General features: G+C 37.6%; 1 protein-coding gene across 1 annotated transcript in view; it reads right to left on the reverse strand.

Annotated features, from left to right (window-relative positions):
• The window catches only part of LOC135226888 (uncharacterized), a gene marked incomplete at its 3' end in the record, with an annotated part of 85,307 nt that overhangs the window by 27,503 nt on the left and 35,353 nt on the right, over positions 1-22,451 (reverse strand). The window contains 2 exon segments of the mRNA XM_064266579.1: positions 5,678-5,854; positions 12,345-12,521. Of these exon segments, the coding sequence (XP_064122649.1) occupies positions 5,678-5,854; positions 12,345-12,521 (354 nt within the window).

Below are 22,451 nucleotides of genomic sequence, written 5' to 3' on the forward strand. Positions count from 1 at the left end.
AATAATTCACCACCTTTTCCAATTAGATCAAGAAGATTGTTTGAGTCACTGAATATAAATATCCAACTACCTCCAATAGTAAAACTACCTCCTCCTTGGATTATGAATAAAATAAACATTTGCACAAAATTAAAATTTCTATCAAAAAAAGTATTCCTATACCCCAGAACATCAGAAACAACATACAATAGAGCACATAAACCAAAAAGGTCCACATTATGCAATATATACAGATGGATCCAAGTCAGAATACGGAGTGGGATATGCTGCAGTGTCCCAGGATAAAACATGCCAGTTCTCGCTTCCCAATAATGCTTCAGTATTTACAGCAGAGTTATGTGCAATAACATTGGCCATAAGAATAATCAAAGAACACTCCCTTAACAATTTCGTGATTTATAGCGACTCTAGAAGCGCTATAGAAGCCATTAATAGTTATAATCCCAAAAATAATATTGTGCAACAGATAAAGTTTTTACTCTATAATTTATATAAAAAGGGAAAAAATATTGAAATATGTTGGATCCCTGCCCATGTCGGAATAAAAGGAAACGAAGAAGCTGATAAAGCAGCCAAGGAGGCAGTCCACATGATGAGAACAGATGTAAAAATCCCTGTTAGTGACACTGTAGCTTATTTAAAAACAAGAATTGTAAATAAATGGCAAAATATATGGAACGAAGAACCTGAAAGTAATAAATTAAAACAAATAAAACCTGAAATTACGAAATGGAGCTCCATATATCAGAGAGAAAGACACACACAAGTAATCCTGACACGTTTACGTATAGGCCACACTCGTCTAACACATGGGCACTTAATGAGCAGCCCATCTGACCCTGCTCCAGAGTGCTCAGAGTGCAAGGAATTGATAACTGTCGGACATATATTGTGTCATTGTCCAAAGTATGACCAGCAGAGACTGTCAACTTTTGGAAGTAAAGCATTAAAAGATATTTTGTCAGAATCTTTCACATTTTCAGTCATTCCGATAATGACGTTTCTAAGAAACACTGATTTAATTGATAAAATATAAAAATAAGTATATATACAAAAACCTCAGAGCAATGAATGAATTTTAGATCAAATTTTTAAGTTTCTGGACTATTTGTTAATTTTAATAAAATTTTAGTATGTATGGAAATGTGAGTAAATGTATTTAATGCCTGTTTGTATTCTAGTATGAAAGCATATGCCTCTGTGCATTTTTTTTTACCTAATTTTAATTTATTAAGTATTATACTATATGACCTATTTGGTCCCAGTTTCTGGCCTTTGGCCTAGACCTGGCATTTTATCAAATCCTTCGGGCCAGCCCTATGAGAGCTGAAAATCAGCTCAGTGGTCTGGTTAAACTATTCTTATAATAATAATAATTGCCTTTCCTAGTGAAGACTTTTCTTCACTGGTTAACCAGCTACCTACACCATATCTAATATTAAGTGATATTAATATTAAATGTAGGGATATTAAATACTGGAGAACCAACCCATTTCCACGTAGAAACTGGAACTTTATTGGCAATCGATTTGTCAATATGGAGTGAGGATTCAATTATTGACTTTAGTTGGGAGGTAATAGATGATCATTATACCAGTGACCACTTCCCAATCATTATTAGTCTTGCCCAAAGTCCTCCAGTATCTAAACTACCAAAAGTGGAATATAAGAAAAGCCAAATGGCATATTTTTACTGAAAAAAGTTTTGTTGGTGCTACTGCAGAAGAGTTTCCAATAATAGATGATGCTATTGAAATGATTAATACTACGTTATTTGTAGTAGGCCTCCAATCAATCCCAAGAACGTCTGGTAATTTTGTGCGCAAACCTGTTCCATGGTGGGACAGTGAATGCCGTAAGACGCACAGAGCACTGAGAGTTGCCAAAACATGCTATAAAAGACATAAATGCGATCACTACTAAGTACAGTATCGTAAGGCAAGAGCCCAATTTAGGCTCAAAATTAAGCAATCCTGAAAAAGCTGTTGGACAATGTTGATAAGCTCAATAAATGCCAAAACTCCTCTTACTTTAGTACGGAAGAAAATAAGGAAAATAGCAGGAAAATACATCCCATGTAAGCCACCAGTATTTAAAATCAATGATACCAAGGTTGCTGATCCTCAGATTGTTGCAGATAAGGTAGCCAGTTATTTTGCAGAGGTTTCAAAGAAATGTGATGACAAACCTTATGCAGAATACCGACGGAGGGAGGAACAAAAAAGGATAGATTTCACACCTACTAAAGAGGAATCATATAACATACCATTTAGAATGAAAGAGTTTGAATCTGCTCTGAAAAATTCCAAAGACACAGCTCCTGGTCCCGATGATATCCCATATGCTATGATAAGACACTCTCCAGAATGTACTAAGTTGTTTATCCTTAGTATAATAAATAGAATTTTTAGAGAACACCTATTTCCCTTAGCGTGGGAATTAGCAAGGATTCTACCGTTTGCCAAGCCAGGAAAAGATAGCCTGTTAACAAGCAGTTACTGTCCTATTTTGTTTAACATCATGTCTCTAAAGTTATGGAAAAAATGGTCAGTACTTGTTAGTGTGGTTTCTGGAATGCAATAACCTCCTCTCCAAAAGCTCAATGTGGTTTTAGAAATGTGCACTTTACCACAGATGTTTTAGTAAGAATGAAAAACTCTATGTGTGAAGCTTTTGCAAGTAAGCAACATCATATTACAGTCTTTTTTTTTATTTGGAAAAAGCTTATGATACTACATGGAGGCATGGAATTATACAAGATTTGTACAATTGTGATTTTAGAGGAGAACTACCACTTTTTATTAAATCCTTTTTAGAATCGCGAAGATTTATGGTGCAAGTTGGAGCAACAATCTCGGTTGTTCATTACCAAGAAGAAGGAGTGCCTCAAGGTAGTGTCTTGAGTGTCACCCTATTTGCATTAGCAATTAATGGCATTGCTAAGATAATTTCTTAAGATATTTTTTATACACTGGTTATGGATGAATTCTCCTTGTTATTTGCATCCTCAAAGATGGCAGTAGCAGAGCGACAATTACAACTCTATATTAACAAAGTTGTCACATGGGCTGAGAAAAGAGGGTTCAAATTTTCTATCACCACAACTGTAATAGTACACTTTTGCCGCCTAAGAGGAGCCCATCCCGATCCTGATTTATTTTTAAATGGACAACGAATCCTTTGTAAGACAGAAACCAAATTCCCTGGATTAATATTTGACAACAAGCTTGATTGGTCTTCCCATATATCTAACTTGAAAACAAAATGTGTAAAGGCACTAGATCATGGGGTGCTGACCGAACACAGCTCCTCAGATTATACAAAGGTATTATTTTACCAAAGTTAGCTTATGGTTGCGAAGTGTTCACATCTGCCCCTCTTTATAGATTAAAATCTCTATTCTGTTCATCATGCAGGTGCAGGCATTCGGATTTCTACAGGAGCTTTTAAATGTTCTTCCATTGAAAGTATGTTTGTGGATGCTGGAGAGCTTCCTCTGGATCTCCATTATCAGACTTTGCTGGTGCGAAGTGGGATTAGGTTCCAGAGACTTCCAAATTCTTTAGCTACTTTGCAGTCAGAAATGAAAGATATTGTCCCTATTTTAGAGATCATTCAAAAATACCACATCCATTTGCCTTCAGAGTGCGGGAAATCATGACCAATTTAAACATAACCATTACTAGTGTTCTGTCTTTCAAGTTTTCAGTAATCCCACCTTGGAAGCTACCTTATATTACATATTGTAACTACTTCAATTCATCCAAGAAGAATATATCAGAGGAAGTGATGCGACTTACTTTTTTAGACCATGCATCAGTATATATATCTGTATATATACTGATGGTTCCAAATCTGATACTGGTGTTGGCTGTGGAGCAGTTTTTCCAAATTTTGAACTCTGTGGATCATTACCTAATCGTTGCTCCATTTTTACAGCTGAGTTATATGGCATTTTAGTTTCAATTAAGAAAATTTTACTTTGTGAAGATAGCAAGCAGTTTTACTATTTTCACAGATTCTCTAAGTGCGATTCAAGCCATGAATTTTTATTCAAAACATCCTCTGATTTTAGAGATTTTAGAATGGTTGTTTATTGTTAACCGAAAAAGGAAAACCGTAAACTTGTGTTGGGTACCAGCACACACAGGAGTAGTTGGAAACGAAAAGGCTGATAAGGGCAATTCATGATGGTCCGCAAAGAAATTGCATTACCATTTAGAGATTTTTTCCCTTACATACATAAAGAAAAGGCCTAAAGAAATGGCAGAATATATTGGAAAATTTTGTAGAAAGCAATCAAAAGATGTTGGAAATTACGAGATCAGCAATTCCTTTTAATTACAGGAAAATGTCAAGGAGATGGGAAACTGCCCTTTGCCGCTTAAGAATTGGTCACACACACCTGACACATGGTTATTTAATGTCCGGACATCTGCAGCCATTCTGTGATGACTGCCTAGTTCCTCTGACTGTGCGACACTTGCTGGTCGAGTGTCTCAGTCTTCAGGACATAAGAGAGCTTTTCCTTTCAGAGTGCCGTAATGAGGAAGGTGAATACCTTCTCTCCAGGGTACTTGGAAGGAATATTATTACTCAGACGAGTGGTATTTTTAAGTTTATGGAAGAAGTAGGCTTCCTACAAAAGTTATAACTTTTTATAGTAAAGTATAAATGATGTCATACTTGTAACTAAAGCGTACATGAGATGAAAATTGTTATTATTTTTTTACATAGATTCTTTTTTTTAATGCATAACGATATATTGCCGGCGTCGAAGACCTAAGTTGTTGTGACACCCAGGACCCACTTAGACAGGTCAGCCGGCGCGCAGGTAGAGCTCGCAGCGGGAATGAGTGATGACGCGAGCTGAGCCCCTACATGCACTGACTTGACACAGTGACTTGCACAGTCTTGTTCACCAGTCTGACTCAAGTTACCCTCGTGTGTACTCCGTTTCATTGTGTGTACTCCGTTTCATTGTTCTTCCACTAGGCATACTTCAATTCTGCAGATATGCCAAACAACCGTTTAGTATATGGGTGCTATAATACAAGAAGAAAAACATCAGGATCAGACGTAAGATTCTTTCGTTTTCCAAAGGCAAAGGAACTTAGACAACAAAGGTATTCTTTGCTGTTGTCGCACTGATAGCATAAACGCTGATAATGCAGTGGTATGCTTTGTGCATTTTGCTGACACTGACTACAAAGATGACATGAAATCCAGACTCCTTGGAATTGATACTCCTAAGCGACAACGAACATTAAAGGATGATGCAATTCCATCTCTCCTTATGCCTCAAGGTAATTAAATTATAATGCAGTACTATATATTAGTGTGTGCGTGTGTGTGTGTGTGTGTTTATGGCTTTGTTACAGGTTTTATTGGAGGGAGGTGTTGTGGGTCCTGGTGACACCATGATACATTTTTACATCAATCAGTAAATCGAATCGGAGAAAGAGGGACGCAGTTATTGTATTATCAGTGTGGATCATAGATATTTGGTTGAATCGGCAGTTTTGAGAAGAAGTATTAAAAGAAAATTAATAAAAAATAAAAGATTGCTTTCAACCAGTTAAATTATGTTGTTCAGCGTATCATTCATATGGTGTCATTGTGTTATGTCTGATTCTAACCTTACTCTATTAACTCTATATTAGTTTGTAATTTTTACCTTTGCCGTGTTTTTCTGGTCGTTGATTCACTGTAGTTGAATTGCCCAGTTTATGTGTGCTTTCAGTTGCTCTTGAATCCGCATCTAGCTCTGTTGTTTTTACGTGCTCAGTTGACCTTTCTGTTGTATTGATCAATTCTGTCGTTTCCTCATTTATTACTGGTTTTTCTTTCTCATCTGTAGGATAAAGACAAAGTATGAGACCATTTTTCAGAGTATTTTTCCAAATATGTTCATTTCGTCATTGCCAAAGTAGTTACAATTTACGACATTTATGCATATAATGACTTGAGCATATGTAGTAACTGCCATATCAGCTGAAGATTGAATGGAGAAATGAAAGCTTGAGAAAAATGGTTGCTGCATCATTGAAGTTATAATAGAAAATTGTTTGAATGAATTATTGTAATGTTAGCCCTCTAAACCAGTGACAAAGAATGGCCTAACTGGTGTGGCTGTTTGGGGGTCTGTCTCTTTCAGTGCAGTTCTCAATTCTAGTGATATATCTCACAGTAAAAAGAATGTATTTTCCTAATTGAAACCTAACTTAACATTGTTTGAGGTGCTATTATCACCTGCGTCAGGTGGGCAGAGAAGAAGGAAATGAAAAGGGACGGGATAACTGAAATAGGCAGCATCTGCACAGGACATTATAGGTCCTATACTGAGTACGGAAGTTCTCGGTATAGGAAAATTATTATTACTGTAGCTGACAGCAGAAACAGTAAAAGTGGCCATGTGGTTTAGATTACATCTAAACCACGTATTGTCAGATGGTGGCCGTGGAAGTGAATGGGAAATAGTCAAAACCAGAATGTAGAGAAGAGGGAAGTGGAAAGACAGCAGAGAGCAAATGTTTATTTCTCACATACTGATTCAATTCAGATGAGCAGTATTTACACAGGAAGAGGTCCTATTCTGACTATGGAACTTTTAAATATATAAAAAAAGAATTATTACTCAAGCCTATAGCTGATGGAGTTAAGCGGTATCATATGATTCAAACTTCACTTGGGCCAGTGCTTGTGTGAACGATGGAAATTAAAAATGCGATGGACTGGCAGTATAAAAATGGTGTGAGTTATAAGACCAGGTCTTATGATTTGGATGATTTTGTGCTGCAAGAATATTTTATGATATAGAAGTATCCACAAGAAGAGAAGCATTAACAAGAAAAAAAAATTGAAACAGTTTACAGTATTTAACTTACCATCTTTTTAGTGTTATTTTGTTTTATTTAATTATAACCTCACCCGATCAACAATGCAGTAGGTGTTATATTTTAATTTCATTGCATTTTTCCGATCGTTGCTTAATTTTGGTTGAATTAGCTGATTTGTTTGTATTTTCCATTGGTCTGGAGTACAGAGTTAGACCTGTTGTGCTTTTATAAATTGACCTTTCTGTTATAGGGGTGAATACTATGTTTTCTTAATTTATTACTGGTTTTTAGGGATAAAGTATTTTAGTTCAGATCTCTATGCTTTGGCTTGTTCACTGCTGTACCGTTGTTCATGCACGTTCCAACCTCCATTGTAAAAGGGCTATATCTCCTTGGAATAAAGATTTTGCTATATCTACATGATTGGCTGCTGCATTCTCAATTGGAAGAGAAATGTATGCAGGGCCTACAAAAGACCCTTCTTGTAGCCCTTGGACTTTGGTCTCTTAATAAACCTACAAAAGTTTCAAGTAACTCCTCAGGAGATAGTATATTGGGGGATGAGAATAAACTCTCAGATCAGACTTTTTTGGTGTTTCCTTCCTCCCAAATGGATAAATTCTTGCCTTCAGAAATTGATCCAATTTCTCTCTCTTCAGTCCTACTCTGTGAACAGTTGGATGAGCCTACCGGTGAAGCTCTCATCCAAGGAGCAATTCGTAGCACGAGGGAAACTTCATATGAGGAATATACAATTTTATCTAATGATCAGTTGGACGGGAAGAAACACCCAGACACGTTCTTGTTCCCAGTGACTCGAGAAATCAAAGAGGACCTACTTTGGTGGAAATCAAGAGAAAAACTTTCAGCAGGGAAATGGCTTGTTTCTCTGAACCCTTAGCGTTTTATTCAGGCGCCTCAGACCTAGATTAGGAAGCTCTCCTGGTGACAAGGAGGTCTCCAGGACATGGATCGCAGAACAGAGAAGTTGGCACATAAATGTAAAAGAACTGAGATCTATTCACTGGGAATTGAAAGCTTTCGAAGTGGAAGTGTTCAGCAAGACAGTGACGGTCCATTCGGACGGTACTAAGGTTGGACAAGGAACCTTATGCCTTCCCTCCTTTCAAGGTGTTGAGAGAAGTTGTCAAGTTCAGAACTCACTGAAATCTGACAACGATTTAATAGCGTTGCTGTGGCCTGCACAGTAATGATTCCCTGACTTGCTAGAACTATTGATGGACTTTTCAAAAATACTTCCTCAAAAAAATTAATCTGCTCAGACAACTTCACTACAGACGATTTCACTGAAAACTGTTCACTCCGGCCCTGACTGCAAACTGCCAGGAGATTGGTGTTAGCAAAAGGCTTTTCAAAGTCAGTTTCAGAAGCTATTACTCAGTGCGCTAATCCCCGAGCAAAGTTTATCGAGCTTGGTGGACAGTCTTCCAATCTTGGTGTGAGGGCATAACATCACGACTTCTAAGACATTGCTGATTTTTTACCATATGTAAAATTCTCTAGAGTCTTGTCTTCCTCTACTATAATGGGCTAGGGAGCCATGTTGGGCTTAGTTTTTAAACATGGTTAGTAGATCTCATCTTCCTCTACTATAAAGGGCTACAGAGCCATGTTGGGCTCGGTTTTCAAACTTACGGGAGTAGATCTGTCATCTAATCAGGATTTGGCCAACCTTATCAAATTGGTTGATACAGTGAAACGGGGAGACAAGGTTGGTTTCATGGAGCTTAGGGATGGTATTCATATGGTTGTCAGATCCCCGCTTTGAGCCACTATATACAATTATTTCGAGACCAAAAAAGGAATACTTTATTTCTAGTAGCTGCGGCAACTGATAAGGGTGTGAGTGAGCTACATGCAGTTAACAAAAGATTGTTTTTTCCAAGGGGGATGCAGTTTATTCATTAACCCACGGGTTTCGTAGCAAAGAACGAGACCCCTTCCAAACACTGGCCTCGTTCTCTTTCTATTAAAAACTTAATGGACATTGTAGGTCCTGATGAGGAAGAGAGGACTTTGCCCAGTACGGGCACTAAGATACTATTTACTAAGAACAGGAAAGATTCGTGGTCCATCAAATAATCTGTGGGGCTCTGTGAAAAATTTGTCACATCTGTTTTGAGAAAAGTGCCATAGCATATTTTCTGAGAGATCTAATCTCGGAGACCCTCTCTTAGTTTAAAGAAAAGGTATTACCCTCGGTGAAAGTTAAAACACACTAAGGTAGGGTAGTGGCCACTTCGTTTACTTTCAGGCATAACCTGTCCTTTTCTTCTATTATTCAAGCTATGTACTGGAAGTGCAAGTCTGTGATTACATCTCATAACTTGTGTGAAGTCAAAACTACTTAAGAATATTGCAGTAACTTGGGTTATTTTGCAGTTACTGGCGTGGTGTTGGGAGAGGGAGTATAGGAAGTATCCCTTCCATCCTTTATTCTTTGCCTTGAAATAAAGGTGCCGAGTCTTAGGGCAGCATGGGGCTACTATGTACTTGGAGTCCCCACCAGACCTTTGTTTTTTAATGGTTGGTAGTGGTTTTAATTCTAGTTTAGGTGACTGCTTTGTTTACTCTGGTTGTTTTGTGTTTATGGTACTAAGCCTGGGGATGGGACAAGATTTTAAGATTTTAAGGCCCTTTACTGCAAAGATCCCACTGAGATAGCAGGTGCTCCTTGGCTATACCGCTACTCCGCTACAGGTTGAGATGAGTACTCCCCAGAGGCAGTATTTTCCTGTAGCAACTCTTACCAGGTAAGTTACCAAGAAAGATTTCACCAATGCTGGCACTATTTTCTACTCTTATTTAATTACAATACTTAATGTTTTAGAGTAGATATGTCTATGCATCCCAACTCCTTCAATATGGGATTCAGTCTGTGTAATTAATTTATAAAAAAATATATTTTTATAATAAAATAAGGCTTTATATATACTTACTAAGTAATTTCATGGTCAGAGCCATCCCTCCTCCCCTCGCATGGACAGGAAGGGCATAAACAAATTGAAGCTCTGTGCTCAGTTGGTTCCTCTCATATCCCAAAAGTTACCAAGCCAAAACGCAGTAGCGCGACTGCAAATGTCAAAATTCTAGCTGGCGACGATTTGAAAGTATTAGCTGTGTAATTACTGTTAAGTATATATACAACCATATTTTATTGTGATATCATATTTGTGCATCTAATGACTTATTCATAGGTAGTAACCGCCATGTCAGCTGAAGACTTGGATGTAAAATATAGGCCAGAGGAAAGCAGTTACAGCTTCATCGAAGTTCTAGTAAAAAATTCCTGGAAAGAAGTACTGTAATGTTAGCCCTTTAAATCAAAGACAAAGAAGGGCACAACTCTAGTGATATATCTTACTGACAGTAAAATGAATTTATGCTCATGGGTGAAGAAAACAGCTAGTGTCAAGTGGTGGTCGTGTAGGTAAATGGGAAATGGTCGTAAGCATAAAGGTAGGGAAGTGAAAAGGCAGTAAAGAACGAATGTTTATTCCTCACATACTGAGGGAATGGCTGACACAAATGAGAAACATTTACACAGGAAATAGATCCTGCCCTGACTGTGGAACTGTTAAATATAGAACATTTTTTATCATTGTGGATTATAGCTGAAATAGTTGAGAATGATCATGTGGCGTAGAGTGCTCTTGGCCCAGTGCTTATCTAAGTACCGGAAATCAATAGGGCCGTAAAAGAATCGTTGAGAAATTGCCTCAGTTATAAGATCTAGTCCTAGATTTTGATGACTTTTGGCCTGAAGAATATTTTCTCTTTACCGATGCATTCATAAATATTGACACATTCACACACACACATAATTCAGTGTATTACCTACCATTTTTATATTCTTATTGTGCTATATTTAATGCTACTAACCTTATCTGCTATATAATATATATATATATTATATTATATATAATATCTATATATATATATATATATATATATATATATATATAAATATATATTAAGATAAAGAAAGGGTATAAGAATTTTCAGTTCATTTTTTTCATGTTATTTCGTCATTGCTAAATTTATAATTTATGGTAGTTGTTTATACAATGACTTGAGCATAGTATTAATTCCCATATTAGTTCTAAAGACTAAATGGAAAAATGTAGAGAAACGCGGTTACAGCATCATTGAAGCTCTAGTAGAAAATTTCACGAAAGAAGTTTTTTGTGTTAGCCCTATGAACCAGAGACAAGGAAGGGCTCAACTGGTCTGTTGTGTCTTCATGGGGTCTGTAAGTGCAGCACTCAGTTGTAGTTATATATCCTGTTTATAAAAGAGTTTATTTTCCCAAATGAACCTAACTAAATATTGTTCAAAGGTAATTTGAACACCTGGTGTCAGTGGTGGTCGTTTAAGTGAATGGGAAATAGTCAGCAGCAGAAAGGTAGAGAAGAGAAAAATGAAAAGAAAGGAGTGAGCAATGTTTATTCCACTAACACTAAGGGAATGGTTAACTCAAAAATGAGCACCATCTGCACGCAACATAGGTCCTACCCTGGCTATGGATGTTTTCATTAGAAAAAAATTATTATTACTGTAGTGTATAGCTGAAGCAATTGAGTTGGATCATATGGTTTAGACTTCACTTGGACCATTGCTTGTCTGAGCAATGGGAATTAAAAATACCATGGAAGGGTAGTAGGAAAATTGTCTCGGTTATAAGATTAAGTCTCTGATTTGGATGAGTTATTGATGCAAGAATATTTTATTTTATAGAACTATCCACAAAAGGAGAAGCATTCACAAGAAAAATATTAAGCATATTACTTTCCTGTGTTTAACTTTACATCTTTTTATATTGTGTTATATTTAATTCTAACCTCACCTAATTAACTTTATATATAGTGTTTTATTTTACATCCACTGCAATTATCGGGTCGTTTATTCGTTTTTGCTGAATTGTCCGTTGTTTTTTTTGCTTTCCATTGGACGTGAAGTCAGATTTAGATGCACTGTGATTCTATGGTTAATTGACCATTGTGTTGTAGGGGTCAAATTTGTGTTTTCTACATTTATTACTGGTTTTTCAATCTCATACACACCACACACTCCTGAGGGAATGGCTAACTCTCAAATGAGCAGTATTTATACAGGACATAGGTCTTACACTGACAATGGAACTTTTCAATATTGAAAAGAAATCGATTAATACCGTAGATTATCGCCGAAGCAGTTGAAAGATAATGTGCTTTGGACTTCATCGAAGCCAATTCTTCTCTGAGTCATCAGCATTAACAGTGCCTTAGGAAGGACAGAAGAAAAATTGCCGCTGTTGTAAAATCAATTCCTAGAATTTGATGATTTTTGGCTGCAAGTTTATTTTCTCTCTTTAGAAGTATTAAAAAAGGGAGCATTAAAAAAATTCTGCCTATTACTTTACACAATTCAGCTACCGTCTTTACTCTCTTCTTGAGTTATATTTAATTCTAACCTTATCTGAATATAAATATTAATTTTTTTTACCTTCACAGAAGTTTTTTGGTCGTTCATTCATTGTCGTTGAAGTGGGCGTTTTATTTGTGCTTTCCATTCCTCTGCAGTCCACATTTAGATCTCTTGTGCGTGTATGGCTAATTGGCAGTTCTATCGTAGGGGTCAGTTCTGTATGTTTATCATTTATTATTGGTATTTCTGTCTCATCTGTAAAATATAGATGAAGAAAATAAATTTTTAGTATTTCTGCAATGTGAGTATGTCATTGCTAAATTGGATACAATTACGGCATTTGTTCATATAATGACTTCAGGATAGGTTGAAAGTCTCCTGTAAAATTCTAAAACATCGAATGGAGTATGAAGGTTAAAGTAACTTGGTTTATGCCTTATTGAAATCCGAATAGAAAATTCCTTGCAAGAACAAGTGTCATGTTTGTCCTCAAATCAGAGAGTGAAGGGCACAAAAGTGATATATCTTGTTAACAGAGTGTATTTTTCATGTTTTGACTTTTTTCTCCAAGTTTAATTAGACTGTACCACAACCACCTAATGGTTGGGCTGGCTGCCTCTAGTTACACTGTCAACTTACAAAATTCCAATTGCCATAGGTAAAAAAAAAGTTACGTTGGATGTTTTCCAAAGTTATGGGCAAGAGAACTGCATTTTCTTTGTGAAGGCTAGTTTACTTTGATTCGAATAGCTTATCCCTTACAGAAAAGATGGTGAAGGACTAGATGAACATAGAAAGCCATATTATTCTTCCCTATTAGCAATTCTACGTGTAAGGCCCTGAACAGTCCTTGTGAGATGTAATCCCCTTAGGCATATAAGAACAAAAAGGGGACCCATTGACTAAGAGAGAGGACACATGCAGTCCCACTGACCTCTCTTGTGAGTCTTACAGTCCCACAGCCCTCATTTGGACAGTAAAAAAAAATGATATGCCTGCACTGAAACTGGGTACCCATAAAGGGCCTGCCAACATGAGCAAGGCCCTGTTGCGGTGAAGGTCCTCCCTCCTGTCTGGTCGTGTCTATCCATGAGATAGAAATGTAATAGGGTCCTCCAGAAGATCAGATCATTTTTGCCTTGAGGTGTAGTGGGATCGCACGCAAAGCAGTAAAAGCAAGCAAATCTCCCCACAGTTGCTTTAGTGGTACCGACTATTGAACTTTTCCTATGCCACACTTTCCTCTTTACGTTACTAATTACATGTGGGACAATTGGCTTACCGAACACAGAACACAATGTCTGCTAGATATAGACTAGTCGAGACACAGCAACCGCCGAGAATTTCACTACCCAAGACGGACAAACACCAAGACTGTACAACAACTCAAAAAACAAGAGCCCAATCACCATGCAAACAAACACCAACAGTTCAAAAACATGACAAATCATATGCCAACTCCAACCCAGCACAACAAACCACCAACAGCAACACTGTCCCCAACTGCCAACTCACAGACACCAAAATGCACAACCAACCTCTTCAACTTCACCACAACCAGACAGACACGCAACAACTTTACAACATCAAAACCAAACAAATCACACAACCTCTCAACTGACCATCAATGGATAAGACCGCTGCCAAACCAACTCTTTAGTACGACTCTATGACTTCACAGACTTCCTCACTTCTTCCGACTCTCGTAACAGATGCTTACCACTGATATTCTCAGCGATCTCCACAACAGACAATACCCACACGCTTACGCCCGCCCTCCAACCACTCCCATTCATCCCTCCACCAATTTTGCTCTTTCTCTCTCTCTCTCTCTCTTTCAGAAGGATCTTGTTCCAGAAAATCAGAAAGTGGAAAAAAGGTCTTGCAAAAGAAAAAAATGCATGGAAAGTTATAGAACTAAAAAGTAAGATAGAAAATGCAGAACAAAAGATTATACAATTAAAAGAAAATGAAAAACAGGGCTTGGAAGAAAAAACCCTAATAAATATCAAGCAAAACCCCAAACTATTATACTCATACGCAAAAAAGATGAATAAAAGAAGAATAAAAATAGGCCCTCTAAGAATTGAAGGGAGATTAACGAATGAAAAAAAGGAAATTTGCAACATATTGGCAGAACGATATAAGAGAGAATTCACCCCTAGAATAGATAATGAAGATAATGATATAGAAGGGACGAAAATAGTGAATATTTAGCTGACATAGATATTAATGAAGCTGATATTGTGCAGGCTATTAATGAAATTAAAAATTGAGCTGCAGCAGGGCCTGATGGAGTTCCTGCTATTTTGTCAGAGAAAGTAGTTCATTCTATCGCAAAGCCACTTCCTATATTATTAAGACAAAGTGTAGATACAGGCAAGATTTATGATGAGCACAAATTAGCATATATTACCCCCACTTTCAAAAGAGGATCAAGATTAGAGGCAAGTAATTATAGGCCTGTGAGTCTAACATCACATATTATGAAACTGTATGAAAGGGTAATGAAGAAAAATATTATGAAACATTTAATAAAAAATAATTTGTTTAATATAGGACAACATGGTTTCGTACCCGGAAAAAGTACACAAACCCAACTGTTAGTCCACCGTGAGAACATATTCAAAAATATGAAAAGCGGAAATGAAACAGATGTGGTTTATCTAGACTTTGCAAAAGCTTTTGACAAGGTAGACCATAATATATTAGTGAAGAAAATTAAAAAACACAATATCGTGGATAAAGTAGGAAGATGGTTAAAAGAATTTTTACACAACAGAAAACAGATAGTTATTGCAAACGATGAGAAATTGGATGAAGCCAAGGTAATATCCGGTGTGCCACAAGGTACGGTGTTAGCTGCAATACTGTTTGTTATTATGATTGAAGACAAAGACAGTAATGTTAAGGATTCGGTAGTGAGTAGTTTCGCCGATGACACAAGAATAAGTAGAGAAATTACTTGTGATGAAGATAGGAACGCTCTACAAAGAGACCTTAACAAAGTTTATGATTGGGCAGAGGTAAATAGGATGGTATTTAACTCTGATAAATTTGAATCAATAAATTATGGAGACAGAGAAGGAAAGCTATATGCATATAGGGGACCTAATAGTGACACAATCACAAATAAGGAAGCAGTTAAAGACCTTGGTGTGATGATGAATAGGAACATGTTATGCAATGATCAAACAGCAATTCTCTTTGCAAAATGTAAAGCAAAAATGGGAATGTTGTTACGGCGCTTTTAAACAAGAAAGGCTGAACACATGATTATGCTTTTTAAAACATATGTTCGTAATCCACTTGAATATTGCAATATGATATGGTACCCACACTATCAAAAGGATATTGCACAAATAGAGAGTGTACAAAGGTCCTTTACAGCTAGAATTGAAGAAGTTAAGGACCTTGACTACTGGGAAAGACTACAATCCTTAAAATTATATAGTCTAGAAAGGAGAAGAGAAAGCTCCATGATAATTCAGGCATGGAAACAGATAGAAGGAATAGCAGAAAACATCATGGAACTAAAAATATCAGAAAGAGCAAGCAGAGGTAGATTAATAGTGCCCAAAACTATACCAGGAAAAATAAGGAAAGCACACAGGACATAATCCACTACGCACCAGCATCGATAATGCAGCGTCTATTCAAAGCGTTGCCAGCTCATCTGAGGAATATATCAGGAGTGAGCGTAGATGTATGTAAGAATAAGCTCGACAAATATCTAAGCTGCATCCCAGACCATCCAAGATTGGAAGATGCAAAATATACCGGAAGATGTACTAGCAACTCTCTGGTAGACATTAGAGGTGCCTCACACTGAGGGACCTGGGGCAACCCGAACAAAATGTAAGGTCTGTAAGGTAAGGTCTCTCTCTCTCTCTCTCTCTCTCTCTCTCTCTCTCTCTCTCTCTCTCAAAGACATTGACAAATTTAAACTATCATTATCACTCCATATTACCTCCCCCGTTACATTTGATGTCTCATTACACTCACAACACCCACACTAAATTGCTTTCCACAACACCCAAGGATGGTCGGATGCAGTCCCCCTGGATCTTGTTTGAGGATCCTCATACATTCTTTCAGTTACATCGCCATTCACTTCTTCCAAATCACTTTCATTCAAATTCCCATTATCTCCCTCACTACTATCTTCCCAAATCTCATTGACTACTTCATCGACATCTAGCTCTGGTCCCAATATCTCTCCCTCTTAATGAGAGAATGCCTTGATGAAGTCATTGGGTTTCCGCACGGCATATTATTCCCGTGCTGAAGCCTGGTGACGGGCAAGAGGGCTCTCGAACTGGGGAATTTTTTTTTCCTCATCCTATTTCTATTACTTATAATATCTTCTTCATATTTTTCAACTGTCTCCAACCTTGCTGTCAAAACTCTTACCCATTTCACTGTGCAGATGTTTTTTAGGGGACATCGTATCTGGGATTGGAATTTTTTTTCAAAATCAATTGTGGGAGCTGTGGTGGTCTTGCCAACTACCTGATAATGTTTGGACACCTTGGAATGTCAGTATTTCCATACTGGCATGCGGGACTATTCTCGAACTAAAACTTGACCTCCGGATTCCAGGGGTTGGCCGGTTTCATAGAGATAGGACTCTCGGCATTCTGTCTGGTTTGCCTACCACTATGATTAAAGTGGGGATGATTGTATTCTTGTAATGCTCTCAGTCCCATCAAGCGGGTTTGGCATACACTTGAGCCACTCTAATCATAGTGGTACCATCCCTTTGTGGTAGGGTAGGGAGTGGACATTTGGGAAGCAGCTCTCGCAGGTGTCATTGGTGGAGAAATTAATTTCATGAAAGGATAATGGGTTCTCTTTTGGGATGTCAGACAGTCTTAATTTTTTTTTCTTTCCCCCAACTAATTTAATGACTGAAATTAATGTTTCTTATACCCCTGGATCGAATGGCGAACCTCAGACACTGTTGACGACCTCTGCTAATTTAATTAGGGAAAACTCTGTTGATGACCTCGGAACTAGGAAGGACCATTCTATTGATATTCCAAAATTGAGTAATCTGGGTAACGCAAGGAAACTTCGAATCCTTCATGTTACCCAAATCCCAACAGAGACAAATTATGATAATATATACAAAGAATTTGAGTGTTATGGATCTATAACAGAAATAAGAATGAAACTGGAAGATACAAAATGGGATTCATGGATATCTTACAATAGTCATGACGAAGAATTTAATGCAATATGTAATATTAATAATATCAAAATTAATAACTTGAATATAATGGCTGCTCTTTGCGACAAGGTACCAAAGGATTTGGACGTTTATAGACCTGCGGACTGGTTTGAAAAAGATGCTGATTTAGTTATGCCTTCCCAGAGGAAGCCAAAACCACCGATGTGGCTTGTAGCTGAATCTCAGGGGGTTACAGGGAACTATTTCCAAATATGCAAATTAATTCAGAAAAAAGTAGGAACTATTGCACCAGGAGATATATCTCGTTTTGGAAAAAATAGTTACCTTATCCATGCCAAATCATGCACACAATCCGTAATACTATCCAACCTTAAAACAAATGATGATGATATTAAGTTAGATGTCAAACCCCACCTAAATTTTAGCTACGGAAGGGGAGTAGTTTTTAACAAAGATCTGTATGAATTTACAGAGGAGATACTGGCCATGTGTCCACTAAATGTATGGAAAGTACACAAAGTCCCAGGTACATCAATGATTATCCTTACTTTTCAGGATGCTGATGTACCTTCCCACATTATTATTGAAAATAAAATTATTAAAGTTCGACCATTCAAGCAGAAGCCACTGCAATGTTTTAATTGTTTAAAATCTGGACACCCGTCAAAAGTTTGCAAAAACGAAAAAATGTGTGGTATTTGCTCCAAATCTTACCATGGAGAATGTGCACTTGAGGCCAGGTGTTTAAATTGCAGCTCAAATCATAAATCCACTGACCGGAACTGCGAGCTGTATAAGTCGGAAGAAGCTACCCTTAACAAATCCAATTTAGAACATATAAGTGTGGGATATGCCAAAAGACTATTAAATAAATCAAGTAGTTATGCAAAGGCATTAAAATCAAACCCACCTAGCACTGCCAATAGTTCTAGAAAAAGAAATATACCATCTAATGATAAAATTCTGCATGATGAGTCAAGCATATTGCCTTCTGAGGCTTTGCCACAGTGTATTAGCAGTGGGGCATTGCCTATCCCCGTACAACCTTCGTCCCCCATTACAATAAGTAGTACAAACCTCTCTCAGGCCATGTCCTTGCCTGATTTAATGGAGGTTCCACTTAAAACCAACTTGCCTGGTGCACCTGTTATAGGGAAGGTGCAAAAACCTAGAAGCCCACCACCTATTAATCGAAAAAGAGAGAGACCTCCATCTCTCTCACCCCCTTCCATCAGAAACATTAAAGCTATGACGTCAAATAAATTTGATGTTTTATCTGTTGATGTTTCTGATCAACTGGAAGATAACTTGAATAAATCAGAAATTCAAGTTGAGGTCCACCATCCGCCTCAACAAATAGATCAAAAGGACACAAAGAAAAAGACAAACATAAAACCCAATATATCAAGACCATCTCTAAAGAAACCTACAGGAAATAATGTTAGATTAAAAGTTGCCAATGGGAAGACCTCATCCAAGATGTCTTCCAGAAGTGATCCATAGTTTTCTCCTCCATTTTGCAATGGAATTGTCAGGGTTCAAGGGCCAAATATGAAGAACTTAAGCTACTAATTCATGAGCATTCCCCCATAATTGTATGTCTACAGGAGAGCAAGCTTGATGCTAATACTCCTTGTCCTCGAGAGTATGTTAGCTATAGAACACCATATAATCAACAAGCAGGGAGCCATGGCGGAAATCTCATTTACGTTCGTCAAGATGTTCCCCAAATATCTTTTCCTATTCGTACACCTCTGCAGGCAGTGGTTGTACAGATTGATATAGGGAGAAAATATGCATTATGCTCTCTGTACCTACCTCCAAATGATAATATTTTATATGATAATTTAGTAGAGGTGATTCAACAACTCTCCCAACCTTTTCTCTTACTGGGAGATTTGAATGGTAGACATCCTTTATGGGGCGATGTTTTAGCAAACACAAGGGGATGTCGCACTCCTTAATACAGGAGAGCCCACACACTTTCATGTCCAGACAGGTACCTTGTCATGCATTGACCTATCAATCGCAAGCTCTAATTGCCTTCTCGATTTCGATTGGAGGACATTAGATGATTGGCATACTAGTGATCATGCACAAATCATTATAAACACCAAGAATGGTCCACCTTTACAGAGATCGCCATGATGGAATCTTGACAAGGCAGACTGGGGTAGATTTCGTGAGCTAAGCGAAATTGAAGGGAATGCAGAGCAGTTTGAAAATATTGATGATGCCATAGACATGCTGAATGGAACCCTTCATACAGCAGGAGTCAATTCAATTCCTAAAACAACAGGGTTATTCAAACGATGACCAGTCTCCTGGTGGTCTTCAGAACTAACTGCCCTGCACAGAGCCACAAGAAGGTCTTTAACTCGATTGCGCAGAGGCCGTACTGAGGAGAATTTGATTATATACAAGAAGTGTAGAGCACAGTTCCATCGTGCCATGAAAGAAGCTAGGCACCAGTCTTGGGTGTCTTTTGTTACCTCCATTAACAGTAGAACACCACCATCTTCTGTGTGGAGGAAAGTAAAAAAGATAGCAGGTAAATTCACCCCCAAGCCACCACCAGTGTTGAAGGTGAATGATCAGTATATGACTGGAGCAACTGAGGTTAGCAATGCCCTGGCGGATCATTTCTCAAATGTATCATGCAAGTGTGAAGCAGCTCCTGGACACCAGTTTAGGAGCATTGAAGAAAAGAAAATTTTAAATTTCGCAACAGGAAGGGAAGAGTCGTACAACTCTCCTTTTACTGAAAGAGAATTTGACTCCGCACTTGCTACGTGTAATGATACAGCCCCTGGACCCGATGGAATTCCATATGCAATGATTAAACGTGTACCTGTTAATACCAAGTTATTTATTTTAAGCATTATTAACAGAATATGGCATGATCATAGTTATCCAAGAGTTTGGGAACTAGCCATTATTTTAGCCTTTTTAAAACCTGGTAAGGATAAGTTTTTAGCTGCAAACTATCAACCAATTACATTGACATGTTGTTTATGTAAGATCATGGAGAAGATGGTCAATGTAAGACTGATATGGTACCTGGAAAAGAAGGGTATTTTATCACCTATCCAGTGTGGATTTAGAAAAATGCATTCAACGACTGATGTGTTGATACGACTGGAATCCTCTATTTGTGAAGCCTTTGCATCCAAACAGCACCATGTAACAGCCTTTTTTGATCTTGAGAAGGCATATGATGCTGCATGGAGATATGGTATACTTAAAACCATTCATGAATTGGGATTACGAGGAGAGTTACCATTGTTCATTCAATCATTTGTTTCACATAGATTTTTTCAAGTGAGAGTGGGGGAAACTCTATCAGAGAGGAGATGTCAGGAAGGAGTTCCCCAGGGTAGTGTGCTAAGTGTAACTCTATTTGCACTAGCCATTAATGGGATATCCTCTGTCATTCCCCAAGATATTCTCTCAACATTATTTGTAGATGATATCTCCATGTCATTTGCTGGATCTAGAATGTCGATGGTTGAGAGAAAACTACAACTCTCAATTTACAAAAGTATTCAGTGGGCCGATATGAATGGATTTAAGTTTTCGACAAGCAAAACTGTTGTTGTCCATTTCTGTCGTATTCGGGGAATACATCCAGACCCGGATATATACATCAAAGGCCAACGGATCTCATGTGTAAGTGAAGCCAGATTTTTATTTTTGATATTTGATTGCAGGTTGACATGGGTTCCTCACTTAAAGGCGTTAAAAGTTAAGTGTCTTGAGGCCCTGAATCTTTTAAAAGTATTGTCACATACATCATGGGGGGCAGACCACAAAACTATATTAAAATTTTACAAGGCCTTAATTTTTTCAAAAATTAGTTATGGGTGTGAAATATACTCCTCAGCCACCCCAAGCCGATTAAAGGTGTTAGATTCCATACACCATGCTGGTATTAGATTGTCTACAGGAGAGTTTAGAACTTCGCCTATTCCAAGTCTCCTGGTTGACGCTGGAGAATTAACATTAGACCTTTACCGAAAGTCTTCTATTATTCGATATTGGTTTAGGTTGCAAAGACTTCCCAATTCTTTAGCCTGTCAGACTGCAAACTTTGTAAGGCATTGTAGATATTTTGAGTTACACCTAAAATCTCCTCAACCCTATGGTTTTCGGGTAAAACAATTAATAAACGGTCTTGATATAGCAAGAAATAGAGTTCTTCCATTTAGGATATCACCAACCCCTCCGTGGAAATTACCAGATATATCTTTTTGTAAATATTTTATTGGTATAAAAAAGAACATAACTGAATTAGAAGCCAGGTCTCTCTTTCATGAACATGTCGAAGAACATAGGGAATCGACTTTTATATATACAGATGGTTCCAAATCTGATGCTGGCGTTGGATTTGGAGTATATAGTAGTTCTTTTAATTGTAGAGGTGCACTTCCTCTGGTATCTTCCATATTTACTGCAGAACTATATGGCATATTAACCGCAATTGAGAAAATAGCATTATAAGATGAGGGCAATTTTACCATTTTTAGTGATGCAAGAAGTGTCCTTCAAGCTTTAGAAGTTTTTAATTCTAGTAACCCTTTGGTTTTAAAGATTTTAGAGTGGCTTTTTATTATTAGTCTGAAAGGCATAACAGTTCGATTTTGTTGGGTTCCGGCACACGTAGGTGTGTGTGGAAATGAGGAGGCAGATTCACTGGCAAAGAATGCTGCAGCTGAGTTGCTACCAAGAAGGTATCCCATTCCATGTAATGATTTTTTACCTGCAATTAAGAATTTTATTTATAATAATTGGCAAAAGCATTGGGATAGCGTAGCTGATAATAAGATGAGAGAAATAACAAATGTTATATCCCCTTGGAAATATAACGTGATGCCCCGAAAGTGGGAGACTACACTTTGTTGTCTCCGAATTGGTCACACTCTGATGACACATGAGTTTCTGCTAGCTGGCCAACACCAACCATATTGTGACGACTGTTTGATACCCTTGAC

This window comes from Macrobrachium nipponense, chromosome 15, assembly GCF_015104395.2.
Source record: "Macrobrachium nipponense isolate FS-2020 chromosome 15, ASM1510439v2, whole genome shotgun sequence".
In the NCBI taxonomy this organism is placed as follows: Eukaryota; Metazoa; Arthropoda; class Malacostraca; order Decapoda; family Palaemonidae; genus Macrobrachium; species Macrobrachium nipponense.